This window comes from Saccostrea cucullata, unplaced genomic scaffold, assembly GCF_032062105.1.
Source record: "Saccostrea cucullata isolate Sc308-1 unplaced genomic scaffold, CSIRO_AGI_Scuc_v1 ctg105, whole genome shotgun sequence".
In the NCBI taxonomy this organism is placed as follows: domain Eukaryota; kingdom Metazoa; phylum Mollusca; class Bivalvia; order Ostreida; family Ostreidae; genus Saccostrea; species Saccostrea cuccullata.
The window spans coordinates 943,211-962,875 of record NW_026919155.1 but is presented as its reverse complement, the minus strand read 5'-3'; the positions used below and the strand labels follow the sequence as shown (position 1 = coordinate 962,875).

The 19,665-nt window shown below is 35.3% G+C and overlaps 1 protein-coding gene across 1 annotated transcript; it reads left to right on the top strand.

Moving 5' to 3' along the window:
• The first annotated feature begins 13,387 nt into the window (after window positions 1–13,387).
• Window positions 13,388–15,102, top strand: LOC134280451 (alpha-(1,3)-fucosyltransferase C-like). The gene has a single exon (XM_062762865.1). The coding sequence runs from the start codon at window positions 13,545–13,547 to the stop codon at window positions 14,727–14,729; it is 1,185 nt and encodes a 394-aa protein (XP_062618849.1). The 5' UTR covers window positions 13,388–13,544; the 3' UTR covers window positions 14,730–15,102.
• The last annotated feature ends 4,563 nt before the right edge of the window (window positions 15,103–19,665 follow it).

Below are 19,665 nucleotides of genomic sequence, written 5' to 3'. Positions count from 1 at the left end.
TGCGTCCGTGTGTCTGCCCGTAACAAACTTTCGTCGCAGTTTTCTCAGCAACTACTCATCTTAGATGCTTGAAATTTTAACACAATTTTCTCTGAGGCATGCCACACAGTGAGATACATTTTTATTCAAATCCGATGGCAACTTCCTGTTTGTCTGTGCGTCTGTCCCCTTTTTAACATAACAGATTTTCGTCACAGTTTTCTCAGCGACTACTCTTCGTAGATGCTTGAAATTTTGATACAATCTTCTCTGAAGTATGCCATACGGTGGGACACATTTTTATTCAAATCCGATGGCAACTTCCTGTTTGTCTGTGCGTCTGTCCCTTTTTTAACATAACAGATTTTCGTCACAGTTTTCTCAGCGACTACTCTTCGTAGATGCTTGAAATTTTGATACAATCTTCTCTGAAGTATGCCATACGGTGGGATACATTTTTATTCAAATCCGATGGCAACTTCCTGTTTGTCTGTGCGTCTGTCCCTTTTTTAACATAACAGAATTTTGTCGCAGTTTTCTCAGCAACTACTCATCGTGGATGCTTGAAATTTTAACACAATATTCTCTGAGGCGTGCCATACAGTGGGATACATTTTTATTAAAATCTGATGGCAACTTCCTGTTTGTCTGTGCATCTGCCGTTTCATACATAAACAAATTTTGTCGCAGTTTTCTCAGCAACTTCTCATCGCAGATGCTTGAAATTTTAACACAATCTTTTCTGAGGCATGCCATATGGTGGGATACATTTTTGCTAAAATCTGATGTCAACTTCCTGTTTGTCTATGCGTCTGTCCATTTCATATATAACAAATCTTCATTGCAGTTTTCTCAGGAACTACTCATCGCAGATGCTTGAAATTTTAACACAATCTTTTCTGAGGCATGCCATATAGTGGGATACATTTTTTTCCAAACCTGATATCAACTTCCTGTTTGTCTGTGCATCCGTTGGTTTCATACATAACAGATTTCCGTCGCAGTTTTCTCATTAACTATTCATAGCGGATGCTTGAAATTTTACTAAACTCTTTGTTTAGGCATGTCATATGGTTGGATTAATTTTGATATGAATTTTATGTCAACTTCATATTTTTCTGTGGATCTGCCTGTAATTGAACTTGTGTATATTAACATGTAATTGTTTATTTACATCAGAGCGGGGGTATTACTAGTGAGCATTGGCTCACAGATTTCTTGTTTATTTTAATTTATGATACCTTAAAAGTATTTTTTAATTAAGATTTTTATTTTTACTCCGCAAGAAGTTCCCTAAAAACTTTGAAAATAAATCGTTTTGAGGGATTATAGATTTAAAATAAATGATTAATTATCATCTTCATCGATAATTACAGCAATTAATTCTATCTGAACTTCAAATTTCCACCGTTTGAATTTTTTTTACAAGAATCTTGTACAGCGAGCGTTAACAGAGGTGTACGTGGTAGCGTAGCGGGAACAACTCTGGATAGAGAATGCACAATATGGGTTAAAATATAACAATGAAATTCCTGGTAACGAAACAAATAAACAGTCTCTCGAATACAATACAAATAAAAAAATTATACAATACAAATGGAAAATATAGAATACAAATAAAAAATATACAATGTAAATGATTTTTTTACAATATAAATGAAAATTTTTACAATGCAAATAAAAACTGATACAATACAAATTGAAAATATAAAATACAAATAAAAAATTATACAATACAAATGAAAAATATAAAATACAAATAAAAACTTATACAATACAAATGATTTTTTTTACAATGTAAATGAATAATTTTACAATACAAATGAAAAATTATACAATACAAATTGAAAAAATACAATACAAATGAAAAATTATACAATACAAATTGAAAATATACAATACAAATGAAAAATTATACAATACAAATTTAAAAAATTGGAATATTTTAACGTTTGACATGCCATAGTGATACAGTCGTTATTGTTATGAGTCTTACAAATAAAGACGGCATCGTGATAAGTCTTGTCTGTTTGACAAGAGACCCATGGGTCTTATAGGTCACCTGAGTATCACTTGAATATGGTTCGTGTTTAAAACCAGGTGCCATGAAATTAACAATTTTGAAAGAATGAATGATCACCATATTGCACATCATAACTATATACTTAGAATGCTTACTTTGATTACTAGTACTTCTTACAGAGAGGCAGAGCAGAGGAACAAAGAAAAATGCATCTCATATATATATATATATATATATATATATATATATATATATATATATATATATATATATACACAGGTGAAAATAATTATAAAATCAGTTGTGCCCATCCTACAGGAACCCCTGACCATGCGGCCACATATTTTACAATTTTGGAAAAGGTACCCTAGCTCATAAATCTTGGATTAACACCAAAAAGCTGATTTTAAAAGTATTAATTAGATTCCAGTCATTTGCGCCTCGGCTCACCATTTACCCCTGACGTAGGGGCCATGAAATTCGCAATTTGGAAAGAGACACCTTTCCTCATCATACCAATGTACGTACATTTGTAGATCATTCGTCGGCATAATACATGTACCCAAGAGCAGAAGAGAAGATTTTTCAAAGAATTAAATCAATTAATGCATTTTTACCATATAATTAATAGAGCCACACCCTAACACTAGAACCTCTGACCCAGGGGCCATGTAATTTACAACTTTGGAATAGGCATCCTTCCTCATCATAACTATACATGTACATAGTTCATTGGTTTAATACCCAGTAGCTTAGATTTCCAAAGAATTAATTCATTTTCCCTATATAAGCATTACAGCCCCGCCCTAACACTAAAACCCCTGATCCGGGGGGGGGGGGCTTGAAATTCAAAATTCTTGAAGAAGCACCTTTTTTCTCCTAACTATGTAATTAGATCATAGGCATAAACCCAGAAACAGATGGGAAAAAAATCAAAGAATAAATGCAATTTAACTATATCATCAAAAGAGTCCCGCCCTAACACAAGAACCCCTGACCCAGGGGGGTTTGAAATTCACAATTCTTGAAGAAGCGCTCTTCCTTATCATAACTATGTCCTTAAATCAACGGCACAAAACCCAGGACTACAGGGGAAGATTTTTAAAGTACCGGGTATTTTCCCTGTATAATCAATAGAGCCACGCCCTAACACCAAAACCCCTGACCCAGGAGCCTTGAAATTTACAATTTTCGAAGAAGCACCCTTCCATATCATAGCTATGTACATAGATTAAAGGCATAAACCACAGACCAGAGGAGATTTTCAAAGAATTAATGCATTTTCACTACATAACCATTAGAGAACTACCCTTATACCAGAAGACCTGACCGAGGGGCCTTGATATTCACAATTTTGGAATAGTCATCCTTCCTTATCATAATGGGGTTTATCCAATATGGATAAACCTGGTTATTTCGTGCAGCTTAATGTTTTACATGCAAAGATGGATAACTCTTTCTTGACACTGAACTTCATAAATCATCGGGCTCGGTGCTCAAAAAATTCTTGATATTTCTTGTATGCGCATGTCTTCTAGGTGTCACAACAGTATTAATTTCTGCTATATATTCTTACCAAAAATGCGCAAGTTTGAGTAGATGTAACTAATTCAAAACTCTGGAATGACACCAGTTGCAACCATCCCATGTCTCATTTTGTGAGTCTTAAAAACATTAAAAAATGTGCCAGGGTGTTGCTGTAGTAAGAAGGGGTCCTTTGCAGCTAATTCCGCCTACTGTAATTGGGTTGGGATTTTATTTCTAGATAGACTTTTATTTTACCTAAATTGTATTGATTGTTGATTCATTGTAAACTCCTCTAAACTCCCTTGTTGTCGTGCCTGAAAAGGTATATTTCATGAAAGCAGCAATTATGGGTTTGAGTCTGAATGAACCGCGATTTCCCTTCCTCTCAGCAAAGATAATTACAAAAGGGAAGATAACCCTGTAGCAACATGTCCGTTACTAAGAATTGGCTATCTATGGTATTGTCACTATTTTTTTTTTTTTTAATTTCGAATATTAAAAGTAATAGGCTGCACGCATCAGCTGACCTAGTAAACTTTTTGCTCCACTTAACATTTTACTGATTAACAAACGATTCAAGAAATCGGGGGTGTTTCGCATTTAAAACTAGTATATCCATGCTGCCAAGTGATATAGAGCTAGCTGATTTTCCTAAACTGAATAGGTACAGGTAAGACATATAAACCTGTCCCAAGGAGACCACTTTAATGCACTTGGTCTATTGATCACCCTGAATGAAACCCTTAAAACAATTTAGAGCATGCCCGTACACTTACTTTGCAACAAGACCTAAAGCGGAATCTAAAAAAAAAAAAAAAATAAAAAATAAAAAAATAAAAAAAAATAATAAAAAAAAAATACAGGCTGTGTTTGGAGAGTTGAAAAATATAGATTTGTTTCCTTTTCAGATCTTGTAAAACCATTCTTTATAAAGATTTTAGTACCAAAAAATACATAGCCATCCAGCAAGGCACGCAAGTTGGTTTCGGTCGAAGTCGAGCAGCTGCTTGAAAATCTAGTCCAGGGCCTAATCACTCCCCACTCTTGACAGTATATAGAAAAACAAGTAGAGCTTTTTAAAAAAGCTTCCCGTCTTTAGCAACAATCTTAAACTGTAAACTGATCTACACCTATCAGGCCGTATAATTCTTTTGAATTTCTTGATTTTGTATTTTTCTACATTAGCTTTTTACTGGCATTAGCCCTACCACGGTTGTCGCTCGGTCATCTCTGTAAACTTTGACTCGCCGAGAGCTTTCGGCAAACCTCGGCTGATTCCATTTCCTTCTTCAAACAAGAAAGGGGAAAAGAACAATAACAAATTGTAAAGCCTGCTAGCAATAAAAATCAAATTTTATTTATAATGAAGTTAAAGAGATCTTTTTATTTTTTGCTATACAAAAAATCATGTTATCAGGAATTAATTACTGCTGATTTTGTTGTTCGTTTTGTCATTTTTTTTTTAAGATTGAAAATCTTGCAAAATTGTTAAGTCGTACGAAAATTAGATCATAAGAAAGTTATCTCCCTTGCCTTGAACAGCATTTCAACCAATGAAATAATTGAAAATTTTCTCATCATGCATTTTCTGCCAATCACAAAAGAGAGGAAGTGCATAGTCCGAAGACTGTAAAAAACTTCAACTATACAATACCGTCTTCCAAGGAAGACGGTAATCAGCACGCCCTAAATTTTAATAAATCTGGTCAATACAGGAAGTTTACATGTTGTTTTTCATCTCATAAAAAAATTTAGCTCCAGTCTCGTATCAAAATGCCCGAATAGGAAGGGAAGATTCCGGGATTATTTTGTGTCAGCCATGATTTGAGGTGAACCAAAGTGTAATACTGTTATGACACCTGCAATTAAACTTAATTTTTTTCCTTGCCGGTATATTGCTATTTTCCCGATCTATGATGATTATTTAATGTATTTACCAAGTTTCATAAAAATCCGTCCCAAGATAGGGAAATTACGGGCAAAACTCGGTGACAGGGGGCTTCGCGGTGAACGGATTTCTAAAAATATGGCAAAAGTTGAACTGTATGTAATGATCTTGCGCGTTAAACTTGTGCGGTTTTTGCGTTTTAATTTTTTAATGGATGCATACTGATTCACATGAGGATGAAAAATTGTTCAAAATAAGTTTGCTTTTTATAACAGGGCGAAAGAAATAGTTTTTGTCATAAGGTTGGGGGGTGGGGTTAAAAAGGGCATTGAAAAAATAAATATTATTGAAATATTAAGGTGTTTTCTGCTTAATCACGATTGATTTGCCTCAATAATTATTTTTTCCGACCGGATTTCTTTATCTGTTACCAATGTGTTCCAAATAAACCGATGTTTACACATATTCAGAATTTTTATTTTGCTCCGAGTGTGGTCTAAATTTTTTTAATTTATAGATTTTACAATTATTTATGAGTAAATAATATTAACGAGTGTGATGGCAAGGTATTTTTTAAGCTGTCTTCTAAATTTCATGCATTTCTCTCAACCCGATACATTCAAATCAGGCCGTGGTGTGGCCAACATAATTTATTTTAGAGGAAATCTGGACTAATTTTCTATGCTCCACTGAACATGAACGAACAGCGATGACGGCCGAAAAATGCCATTATTTCTCATTTTCCGTCTAAACTCACAAAATAAAACCTTAATTCTTAGACTACAATATTTCTAAGTACAAAATTCGGTTTTACTGCAGGTGTCACAACAGTATTAATTTCTGCTATACATTCTTACCAAAAATGCGCAAGTTTGAGTAGATATAACTAATTCAAAACAAACTTCTGAGACGTTTCCTTTTCAGATCTTGTAAAACCATTCTTTATAAAGATTTTAGTACCAAAAAATACATAGCCATCCAGCAAGGCACGCAAGTTTGTTTCAGTCGAAGTCGAGCAGCTGCTTGAAAATCTAGTCCAGGACCTAATCACTCCCCACACTTGACAGTATATAGAAAAATCAGCACGCCCTAAATTTTAATAAATCTGGTCAATACAGGAAGTTTACATGTTGTTTTTCATCTCATAAAAAAATTCAGCTCCAGTCTCGTATCAAAGTGCCCGAATCGGAAGGGAAGATTCCGGGATTATTTTGTGTCAGCCATGATTTGAGGTGAACCAAAGTGTAATACTGTTATGACACCTTCTAGAATATTCCTTTCTAATCTGTAATTTGAAAGAAGCAGACGCAAAAAAAAATTTAAAACCCACCCTCCCTCCCCTTTATTTCATATTTTATCCCCCTTTAGCACCTCTGTCATTTTTCTTATACATTTTCATTATAATTTTTTTTCCGGTTGTTTTTTCGTTTCTTTTAATTTCTCGTTTCAGCGTCATGGCATGAATCGAATCCTGAATCGGATCCACCAGTTTGTTGATGTGCTTTGCGGACCTTCAATGTTCCAGTTGCGTGTGGCTATTGACTTTGTTGGGCATAATTTTGCAAAGAATGCTGTCTCCGGGGGGTACTGTTTTTTCCAGACTCCTTGGATCAAGATGGTATTTCTCTTGCTCATTATCTATATTCATTTACCTATGCTGCCATATTATCATAATGATCGGCGCATACATTGTGTTATATCTAATTTATTATTAAATGGCCATGACAAGCACGCCAAAACAAATATAGTCTTGTTTTTATTGACTGTATTTTCAGACTTCTTAAACCTTTTACTGGGGTTAATCTGATCAAGTGTGTTTCTGTTATTGTCTGAGTCCAATATCGCGAAATAACTATGTTCTTAGATCATCGGCATAATACCCAGGAACAGAGGAGACGAGTTTCACTTTTCAATTAGTGCATTTTCACTGTATAATCAATAGAGCCACGCCCCAAAACCAGAACTCCTGACCCAGGGGCCTTGAAATTCACAATTGTTTAAGAAGTATCCTTCTTTGTCATAACTTTATACCAAGGGGAGGAGAAGATATTCAGAAAATTCTGCATTTTCACTATATAATCAAGAGAGCCCCGTCCTAACACCAGAACCCTGGCACAGGGCCCTTGAAGTTCATAGTTTTGAAAGTGGCACTTTTCTTCATCATAACTATGTACATGGCTCTTTGGTTTAATTCCCAGGGGGCAGAGGAGATTTTAAAACAATTTATGCATTTTCACCATATAATCATGTGAGCCCCGCCCTAACACCAGAACCACTGACCCAGGGGCCTTGAAATTCACAATTCTTGAAGAAGCACAATTATTCATCATAACTATATACTTAGATCAACGGCATAATACTTGTCCCATGTACCTTCCTTATCATAACTCTGTACATGGTTTATTGGCTAAATACCCAAAAGCAGAGGAGAAGGTTCTTTTTTAAAGAAATAATGCATTTTCACTATTACATTATCATATAATATTTTCACTCTATTTTCAATAAAGCCCCACCTTAGAACCAGAGCCCCTGACCCTGGGGTCATGAATTTTTACAATTTTGGTAGAAGGCTCAATGAGTGTTACAATCATGCTAACATATTGACTGCTTAATGTTCAGGAGTAAAGACAAAGATTTTTAAAGGTTACATTAATCTTAGTGGTTTTAGCCCCATCGAATTAAAGGGCTACATTTGTTATATACTTTTTTTACAGAGATTGACAAAACACATTTTAAAAATAATGGAGACAAGCCACAAGTTTTCTCTCTTTCACTAGAACCGACTAGAGATCAAAATATATTAAGCTATTTAATGTAATTGTTTTCTTTAAATTGATGGAGTATTTATTTGCTAATTTGTAATACAGCATTTATTGTTGCTTTACATAAAATTATTTCCATTTTTAAAAACATCAAATCGATATTCATTTCAAAATCTTAACACAAGTCTATATGCTGTTATATTCTTTATCATGTGATCAAGTTTTAGCCAATATTATAAAATAAATATAAAAAAAATAGAAAACTATAATCCAATATTGCAACACTTGACTAGCGGCTGCAATTGCAGGGCTTTAAAGTAGATAATTTCCTCATACTTGCCATCTTTCTAATAAAAGTCTTCTTCAAAAATACATTTCAATTTTTTTCTATTTTAGAATTGTAAATAAAAAAAAACATGAAAATATTTACAGATAAAGACACACTGGATACATTTTAAAATGATAACCTTATATGAGCCGCTTCAATATTAGAAGATTATTACAACTCACCAGTTTCATGCTTGCTGGAAAGTAGTTTTACTGTCATGTGTCCAACCAGTCAAAAGCTAGGATTTTCAGGTTTGGTCTAAAATATCCAAACCTGGTATTTCTTTTATATTATAGCTAAGTTTCGATAACTTATCGAATATCATACATATTACGGTTTATCTGGTGTTAATTATTCGCCCTAAGATTTTTTTAAACACCTTGAAATCTTAATAGGTTATGTTAAATCTCACTTAGTCCAAAAGAAATGATTAATTCAATTACATGCGGAGCACTCTCGTCATGAAAAATGCCACTTGTAAATAAAAGGGTCAATATTCACAGCTGTGTCATATGCTGAATCTCCGTTATCGAATCATGATATTTTCTTTCTTAATATAAAGAGTCTTTCTTATGATTAATTTGATATTAATATAAAATTCATCATCTTTTTTTATACAATTTCTGACAATTTTTACTGTGATATCGTGTGTCTTAACCATCATGAAATAGTCCCTGTGGATATTTTGCAATTTTCTTTTTGAAGGCAAGAAAAGATTAATTTGATACCATCTACTTTATTGCTATTCCTCAGTTGCTTACTCCTCTGTATCACCTGATCCCACCTCTGATGTTTCAGTCTCTGCTTCTGATTGTATTGTTAAACTGATTCACATTTTGTAATCTCCATGTTTCACATTGATTAAATATCTTGTTTATTATTACTGCTATTAATTGAAGGATTTGTTTGGGCAAGCAATAAATTAAATGCCATGCATGTACTTCAAATTAAAAAACAAATTTCCATGATTAGTTTATAGCAGTCTTGATCCATGGTCATGTCTCAAAAGTGAAGGTAATTGAAAATGTAATTTTTCTCTAAATTGATGTGAATAAGAAGGGGGCCATTATATGATCAGATGTTTGTAGGTTAGAGCTCTAGTTTATTTCTTCCTCCTGGGGTTAGTTATTGAGGTATTCCCGTCATCTTCTTACAGATTCACCGCCACTATGTGGAGAAAGAACAACACTTACACAAATCTTGTCTGAAAGGAAAGTAGCACTTCAGCAAAGAAGACACAGGTGGAGGAATTGTTCTCCGAATATTGGCTGACCTTACATATGAAGAGAAGGAACACCAGCCATGACACTAAGTCGGTACCAACAGAGTTTGTGCAGGGGAAAAAACCAACCCAGTAGAAGAAACGAATAGAAAACTGTTAGATGGATCGGCGTGGCTGATGCTGGTTGATTCATAATCATCGAGCTAATTTTGCCGAAGTTATCATTTAGCCCAAAAGAACAATGTGACCTGAAATGATGGATGACATGGTTATATCCCCATACAAGTTGGATGTCATAGATTTCCTGAGCAATCTATATGAGGGAAGACTATAGCCTTTAGTATTACTGAAAAAAATACCGTAAATCTGGAAATTTTTGCAATAGATAAATTTTTAGCAAAGAACTATAGGCGGTATATTGCATATATTTGCCCCCACAGAAGTCATATTTTGAAAACTTCCTGAAATGTGCTGAATTCAATTCATTGTATGAGAAATATAAATTAACAGAAAATATTATAGTGTCAAAGCAGTGTATTCACAGTTTTTGTTTTTATGATTCGTCACAAATTTCTAGTCTCGATTTTATATCCTTTTTCAGAAAGAGGACAAAATGGACAAAATTTCAACAATTTTAGCTTCAAAATTTATAGTTTCGCAAGTTTGTTCAGGAACAATATTGATATATTTCATTATATATTATCATTCTACACATTATATCAAAATATTGATCCTGAACACACATTACTAATTTATTATGTACTTAAAATATCGACAAAATATGTACATTTTTCTGTAAAATTCATAAAAAACTGAAATTTACGTCATGTTTGTGACGTCATTATGTACATATGGCGTCATTACTTATGAAAATATTCAGTGCTTTGAAGTCAGCATATACGCCCCTGTTTAAGAACTTAATTAAATATATATCTCCATCAAAGTTTGATTTGGGGGGCAAATATTTGTTATTACCGAATAAAGTTCTTGGCGAGTTCATTGCATTCGCAAAAATATTTTTCTTAAAAATAAATTACCAATAAGAAAATGTAAACAGAGTAGTGGTAATTCGCAAAATTTTGAAACGTAAAAATTAATCAAAACCATTTTGACCCGAATTCGCAAAATAAAATCGACGTAAAAATTTCCAGATTTACGGTAGTGAAAGGACCTGTCAAAACATATGTGAGGAAGGTTAATTCCTGCTAGATCTTGCAACTAAAAAACACCGAAGAGTGGAAGCCGCATGGCAGTGAAAAAATCGCGAGTGTTCACCATACTTGGACGTACTGCCACTTGTCCTGTTTCTTTTTTCCCCAGAAAGCTGCTTGGTTAAGAGGTAAACTTCGCTCAGATGGTTTGTATTTGCTGCATATTCTACTTGGTTAGCTATATCTTCCAAATTTTTCCTTTTATCAGCTCTTGCTCTTCTTTTCACTTCTTTGTCTTTGGTTTTATATTCTTTTCTTAAAATTTCCTTTAATCTCTCCGAATTTGATCTTCCTATTTCTTCCTTTAGTTTTCTTCTTTCGTCTATGGCTCTGTATGTTTCTACAGTAGGCCAATCTTTGTGTTTCCTTTTCCTCTGGCCCAAGATCTTTTCTGCTGTTTCATTATATAATTATTTCACAAGGGTCAATGATTTTTTTCGTATTTTTTATATTACTAATTTATTATGTACTTAACATTTTAAAATGGTCCTGTCATGAGTTTTCTTGGCTTATTTAAAAGATATCGCCTCATAAACATCGCCCTGTATAGTGTTTGGATGACGTTTACGTACATGAGGTTTACGGTTCCATTACTGGGTCCATGATGCAAAATGTTATGCTCAAATAATAAATATGTTAGATAACACTACATGTATATGCTCAAATATTTCAGAATATTCATAGTGTTTACATTATCTGAAAGCATTTGTTTTAATTTCACTTTTTGGTGGGATAATTTCTACACTTTTCAAGGCAGCTTCGACGACAAAAACATCATTTTGGAAAAAAATTGTTAATGAATATTTCTAAATTTACCATTGAATGTCAGTCCCTCTTCGTAATTATTAACTGTATAAATATCGCAGGGTGAAGCTTACTTCAATATCGCAATTTATGTTATGTTTTAAAACAGGATTCCATTCCACCAAGATTTGTCGGCTTTTCCTGCTAAGTATAAGTCTTACTCCTCTATGATGTTCTTCAGCTCCGGAGTACAAGATGGTTTCCCCAGGTTGTCTTTAGTTCACCAAACCCTGTCCATCTTACTTCGCCCAGTCCCATTATGTCAAACTCATATCTGTTACACTTTCTTACAATGTTAGATGTTTTTCCAATCTGAAACATTGTTCTTACGTTCCAAAATCCGATCTTGGTGTTGTTTTAGGTGTTGTTATGGATGGCATCTGGGTTCCTTTCAGACCATCAGGGTCCATTCGGCTTTTCCTAATTGCTGTCAGTCTCTCGAATTCCCAATGAAGGTAATCCTCATCTTGAATCTCGCATATCGCCCTTGCCCTTCCTTCAGTGGTACTAATTGTTGTAACGGTTTCTGTAATCATTTTTTTTTGGAAGGAGGTGATAAGCCTCCAGTCCAACCTTATGTCTGTGTGTTTGTGGAGGGGAAAGGAGTTGTTGCTAACGGTCATCAACTAAATCCGGATTGTTATCAGAGTTTTCTCTAGTAGATGAGTTGCCGTCAAGGCTTTCGAGTCATTTCTTCCCGTGCGAACTTGCGAAGTTAGCCTGTGGCCGAAAAGTGCCCAGTATCCGTCTGCTTCCGAGTGGAGGCATCACATATGACTTGTTGTGGAGAGGCTTTGTGCTGGAGGGGAAGACTTACAAATTGCTTCCCTATTCGCAATGCCGCTAGACAGCGGCGAGGGCTGAAGGCAATAGGTGAGGAGCACACAGACACCAACACACTAGACGCATCATACAACATGTAGCATACAACTTTAATGTAACAACATAGAATTAACCAGGTGTTATATTTACAGCGGACACCTGACATGGCTGCTTAGCGGCAGAAAACGAACTGTGGGGGAAATTTTCTGTTACAATCTTTATATTTAAGGTTATGTTCATTAGGTTGACTTATTTTAAATCTTAAATATAAACCTACAATTTATATTTTTTAGTAAATGGAATAAGGTGATTGATCAAACAGAGATTTGGCAAGGAAAAATGTGCAATATGACATTTTTGAAGATTTTAATTTTTGACCAAAAAAATGTTAGAAAAAAACATATTGTAGGTAAAACCAAGTGAAAATACCAATAATTATAGGATAGTCATACATAGCAGTTCAGTGCACAATATGACATATAAAGCAAAATTAACGACGTATTTACATAATTATTTGTTATAAAAGTAATTTCTTATGCAATAACTTTCGCATTTTTAATCTCTATGTACTGTCAGAATTTTATAATCAAAATCAAACTGCTACATTTCGATGATCGTAAATTAGTTATGAAAGTTCATTTATATAATGCTGATATAACAAAATTCATTAATAAAATGTCTAAGTAAATATGATTGATTTCTAAATCTAATGAATCTAATATTTTCAGTAGATTTTTGCATGCGACAGAACGCTATGAGAAGAGCTTGGTCGGACGCGTTCAGAAACGCCTTTTGTCAAGACTAATTAGAATCGATATGCAACAATAGCTTGTACAGCTGTTGAATTCTATATACACAATAACAGTAAACACAAAGTAAGTCTTAAAACGTTTACCATTTTTTTGTTAGTAGGAAGCATGTTCAATAGCACAAGGATTGTTTTCTTAAGATTATGCAACAGGAATATTTTATTTTCGCATGAAGATAGTAATCATGTTTGTTAGGCTCAGAAAGTTTAAAATGATCTTACTGTATTTCATTGGAATAGTATCATTTTTGTGCATGATCTTCAGCGTTTTCCATGGTTTTCGGATAATAAGGCCAAATATCCCCGGCAGAGGTCGTTCACGTACATCCTATCCTAATGTTACCATGGTCAAAATTCTGTTCTTTAATCCGCCATCTTGGTTTAGTGGATTTGATTTCAGTAACTGTGTTTACAAGGACTGTATAATATCTACAAACAAAACAGCAAACATAAACAACAGTGATGCGGTTATATTCAACCATGCTAGTCTCCCAGCTTATCCACCTCTCAAAAAGCAGGGACAAAAATGGATATTTACTTGTTCCGAGAGTGCTCACTATGGCGTCAAAACTTGCACTACCCCGCAATGGCGCTACAAGTTCGACTGGACCATGTCCTATAGACGAGACTCAGATTTCTTCTTTGGATATGGTGACATTGTTCCTAAAAAGGAAGTGACAAGGAAAAATTACGAAAAAATCTACGAAGAGAAAAAGAAACTGGTCGCCTGGATAGTTAGCCATTGTTTTACACAAAGTAAGAGAGAAGAATATGTGGAAGAGATGTCAAAGATAACAAAGGTTGATGTGTTCGGGAGTTGTGGGAGCTTCAAGTGTGAAACATTCAAAGGAAATGAAAACGACACATGTCATGACCTTGTAGCCAGAGATTACAAGTTCATTCTGGCGTTTGAAAACTCCCTGTGTCGAGACTACACGAGCGAGAAATTTTACTACGCGTATGCGTACGACAAACCAATAATTCCCGTTGTTCTAGGATCTTTTACCCTCGAAAACTACTCACATGGAGCTGTATACATTGATGCCAATAAGTTCCGTACTCCGCTACATCTTACAAGACGTCTAGTAGCCTTGGGTAACAATAGGGAATATTATATAGATCTTTTGAGAAAGAAAGATAGATTTACTTCGTTAACTTCAAACCAGACATTCACGAATGCAATGTGTAAGATGTGCGAGGGTCTTACTCTGGGTAGACCAGGGCGCCTAGATCTGGATATCGCCGAATGGTTCTTCGATGAACAACTCTGTCAATCCTCTGATAAAACTGGCATCACTTTCAAAACAGGAACAATCAACAGAAAAATGGCCCAGAAGTACTTAAATAAAGGTTGAAGCGAATCCGCTTATTTTAAGGGATAAATGTAAGTTATTCAGGGGCAAAGAATAAAAGCCACTTAATGTATCCCACCAATACATTTAGGAAAATCTAGTGAAGCACGTTCAAACAGTTGGAAGCCAAATAAAACAACGGAAACTTAGAGGACATCAGTTGATGGATTTTAACATACCGGTACCTCATTTGCCATGTGTGTACTTCGTCATAAAATCATTTAGTATGATTAAAATGCTGAAGTAGATAAAAACAACTGCCCTTCTGCCACACCGAATCACCTTAGACCTGGTCTTCTTTATAAGATTTTTCCTTATATACATGTCTATTTCAGTATAATATTTTGACCGCATTTTGCGTCACCATCCTATAAAATGAGGTTATAATTTAAAATAAAATTGAATCATTACTGCCTGGTGATGCTTTTCTATACACTAGAGGTACTGTGGTACTGTGAGCAATGAGCTCACTAAATGATACCCCCGCCTCCCCATATAATGCATATAATGGCAGTGTCCATGTTTTGCAATGTGAAACCCAAAATATGTGTCGGATCAAAAAGTACAAGCTAATTCAGAGAATTCGTGTCCCCCGCTTAGGGAAAAAGTCGGCTCCCCCTGACTGAATTTGTAGAATTATTAAATGTATACATGTATACTGAAGGAAATAAAATACATGTATGTCAATATGCATATAAAGATTTGATTGCTTATTCTTTATTATGTGTATAGAAGATTTTTTTATATGGAATATTTATCACACTGTAATGATGATTTTATAACCTCATACATTTTTCATTTCACATGCTGAATACTATCATTTAGTAAAAAAAAAAGCATTTAAAAAAAAAAAAAAGAAAGATTCGACCGAGATTCGATCCCGGGACCTCTTACACTTGAAGCGAGAGACATAACCACTGGACCAAGGAGTCGCTTTAAACAGAGTGAAGTATATGCAGAACTGAAGTCACATACATGTATATATTCATGTTTTCATGTTCGGTATTCTCAAAATTTACACAATCCATGGTGTTTGATTTATTTAGCCTTTATCAAACAGTTATAATAGATGTAATAAGAACATAAAGTCCGCCGAGAACCTGTTTTATACGCAATAACTCTCCTCATGCCCCTGCGCTAAAAATAGCGACATGTAATACTATAAATACTAATAAAACAAACGGGGCGGGGCACGAGAGACGTCCTAGGGAGTTTTGGTATAAAATTACATTGCATAAGCTCAAAATCTTCTTAAAATATCGCCCGGAAATGATAGTGTTACACACAGACAGAATGTATAAATTTACGACCTTGAACTTTGACCTTTTGACCTCAAAATCAATAGGGGTCTTCTTTAGGCCACAGGGAGTTGTTATGTAAAATTTCATTGCGATAGCTCAAATGGTTCTAGAGATATCGTGTGGAAACGAAAGTGTTTTAACAGACAGAATTTGCTTATTTATGACCTTGACCTTTGACCTTTTGACCTCAAAATCAATAGGGGTCTTCTTTAGTCCATAGGGAGTTGCTATGCTAAATTTCATTGCAAAAGCTCAAAGGGTTCTCGAGATATCGTGTGGAAACGAAAGCGTTACAGACAGACAGAAAGACGGACGGACGGACGGACAGACGGACGGACGGACGGACGGACAAACCCAAATTAATATCCCCCACTTTTCAAGCGGGGGACAAAAATAGGAGTTGCACAATGGTTTTATTTAATAAAGATTCTCTGAAAGTCGCATCTAATTTCATTAAGTGGTATAAGAGGAGTTGTGGATAAGAGATGGGTACCCCAAAGCGTAACAAACGGAGGGACGGACGGACATCCCGATTTCTATGTACCCTCCCGATTTTTCAAGCGGGGGGGTGGGTATAATAAGACTACTCTTGGTTTTAAGTTCTTCAGGGAGGAATATTTTGAAATATTTTTTATAAATAATTATGTAAAAATTAATGTGGCCCAATTCTTCACCGTTTATGATATGATTCAGATCTCCGATTTTCTCCTCTACCTTTGATAACTTTCTATATATGCCTCAATCCTACCCCTGGTGGAAAGATAAGTTATATAAATGTACCAATTTCGATGCACCAAACTTAAATGCACACTATCTGTGAATGTGCCCATATTAATACATGTATGACTAATATTGTTATACTTCAGAAGTTTGTTTTTGTATATTCCTTGTCCACTGTGGCCCAAACCTACCCCCCTGGAAGCAACAGAGAGACATAATATTAACAACCTGAATGTATACTACCTATGATTTTTATGACAATGGAAATTTCCCTTACCCAAGAATGCTTTGTACCAATTTTAGTTAAATTGACTTTGAGAAGTTCAAAATATTTACAAGTCATAGTGAACAGACAGACAGACGGACAATGGATACAGGTGATAAGAAAAGTTCACTTGAGCTTTCAGATCATGTATGCTCAAAATTTAGTTATTCGCATCCCGATGCAAGTTTTTTGCTAATTTAGTTGGGATATTGTTTGCAGTTACAAAAGAATGGACTCGACCTAAAGCTTAAACTGGTCACTCGTCCAGAAATTCAGGTTAGATATAGCAAGAAAAGCGAGTCTTTTTGAGTACACTTCTTCATGGTTGTTATGGGTAGGCCTTGTAATCACTTTTGAATGAACTGTTCAACTTTTATATAATCCAGAGAGCGTAATTCACACATTCAGCATTCGACATAAGTCAGTAGCATCCAAGTCTAGTTGTAACATCAGTAGAAATTAACTCCTTGAAATGGACGTTTACTCCTAAAAATTAAACTGGAATGGACCTGCTTCAAAACCTTTAACGTTGTCACTCATTCAGATATTCGGTCTATCCAACATCCGAAGTCTTCAATACACTATTCGTCCAAGTGTGGTCCTGGTAAAGCTTGAACTTACACCGCAATGAACCTGCTTCTTAAACCTGGTGACTCATTCAGAAAATTTACGTCAAATATAACATCCAAAGCAAGTATAAATGGGTCCACACTATGTGCAAAATCGGTGCAAGCTTGATCCATTAAGGGAACGAAGTAACACTGGAATGAGCCTGCTCCTAACTCATCCTTATCGTTCAACAAGAGTATGTAGGATCAAATTCAGCATCTGAAGACTGGTAGTGTCCATCAATAGATGCATCTTAATGCACAATTGAAAACAATCATGTTGTCTTGGGGCGGCCTCGCTTCTTTCTCCCCTCAGGTGTCCACCCGAGGGCCACAACACAGTCATCTGTTGGATCCTCCCCATATGTTTTCTGCTCCTGTCTTCCCCAGAACTGTGTTTTGGGGATATGCTGCTGTCATCTGACCTTAATAATCCTTCTGATGCATTTGGTCTGAAAGATGTCTGAAATCTTCTTATCCTCTGTCTTTGTCTCAAGTGCTTCCAAGTCTCACACCCGTATAACAAAACAGAACCAGGTTCTTAATTGAAGGGGAGATTTTTACCTTTCTTTGATGTTTGTGGGGTTCGAGATGTTGGCTAGCCTACTGAAGGACGTGCCGCCCAGTGCTATCCTCTTCCTGATATCAGCATTACCACCTGCGTCCTAGTTTCATTGGCAGGGTAGTGATTATGGAGCAAGTTTTTTTTTTGAAATGCATCTGAAACCATGGCTGGTACAATGAACATTATAAAAGTATCGTCCTTACAATGTACTTCTATGATTAATGTCGGGCATAAAAATCTGCTTCTAATACTTTTTTTAACCGGGAACATTTATGACTACACATGCAAAAGATTTATTGTCCCCTCGCGACGGGGTTGGAGGGGATATAGTAAGGCAATCGTGTGTGTGTGTTTGTGTGTCTGTTTGTTGATGAGTGGGTTAATCCTTTACGAAAGTGTAGTGACGTAATTTGTAACGGAATCGATGTCGAATGCTGGCTTGATTTTTAGATATGCTCTTTTCGAGGGGGCGCTCTGTTTTGCGGTGCCCTTGTCATAGGCGTCAGAACCGGGGGGGGGGGGGGGGGGACTTAGCCCCCTTCCACTTTTTTTTTGCAAAGATAGACATAATATAGGCATTGAAAATTGGGGATTACCTTTTTTATTGGTTTAGCCCCCCCCCCCCCCCCCCCCCCCCCCCCAGCACACACACACTTTCAATTTGCTTCCAACGTCTATGCTTGTTACATAAGCTTCGTTGAAGTAAGCTAAAAATCTATATTACCTAAAAGAATTATTCCCTGCTTATATGAAAATCAGATTTATTTGAATCAAATGTAACCTACTGTGCACAAATTGAACAGCATTCGAATTTACAGAGCTACATTACCGGTATGTAAGTCATACTAAGTTTAATTCAAATTAATTTGGCGAATATCATTGACATCAAATTATGTGAAACATTAAGATTAAATGTTCTATTCACACGAAGGCACTTTAATGTTTACTTCACAGAAAAATAAATGCAATTTGTTAAGTTAAAGAAATTTAAATGCAAATAGGCTTCACGCGAAGCACACTAATGTACATTGCATTATATAGCTCTGCTTTAATGACAATTTTCTCTAAAATAATTATTTAAAATATGTATAAAAAAGAGGCACATCAATAGTGCATTGATCAAATTTAAACTTTGTATTTATTTTGATAACAATGCTGAAAAAAAGGTCCTTAGGACACAACGCTACCTGAGTTCATATTTGGCGTCTCTTTTCTATATATCCCTATGTACAATATTATGGTCCCATCCTACCCATGCTACTCTTAGCATCATGTTTTGATCAAACTTGAATCTACACCACCTGGGGATGCTGAAATAAAAATGACTACTAGTAATCACGTCTTTTCTAATCTTGGGAAGAAAAAAATTTCAAGATTTTCCATTCGTATGCCCATGGAAAAATTAATCGCCCCAAGTGCCCCATCCTTACCATGGAGTCATCATGGTCATAAATGGAACAAACTTGAAACTACATTCCCC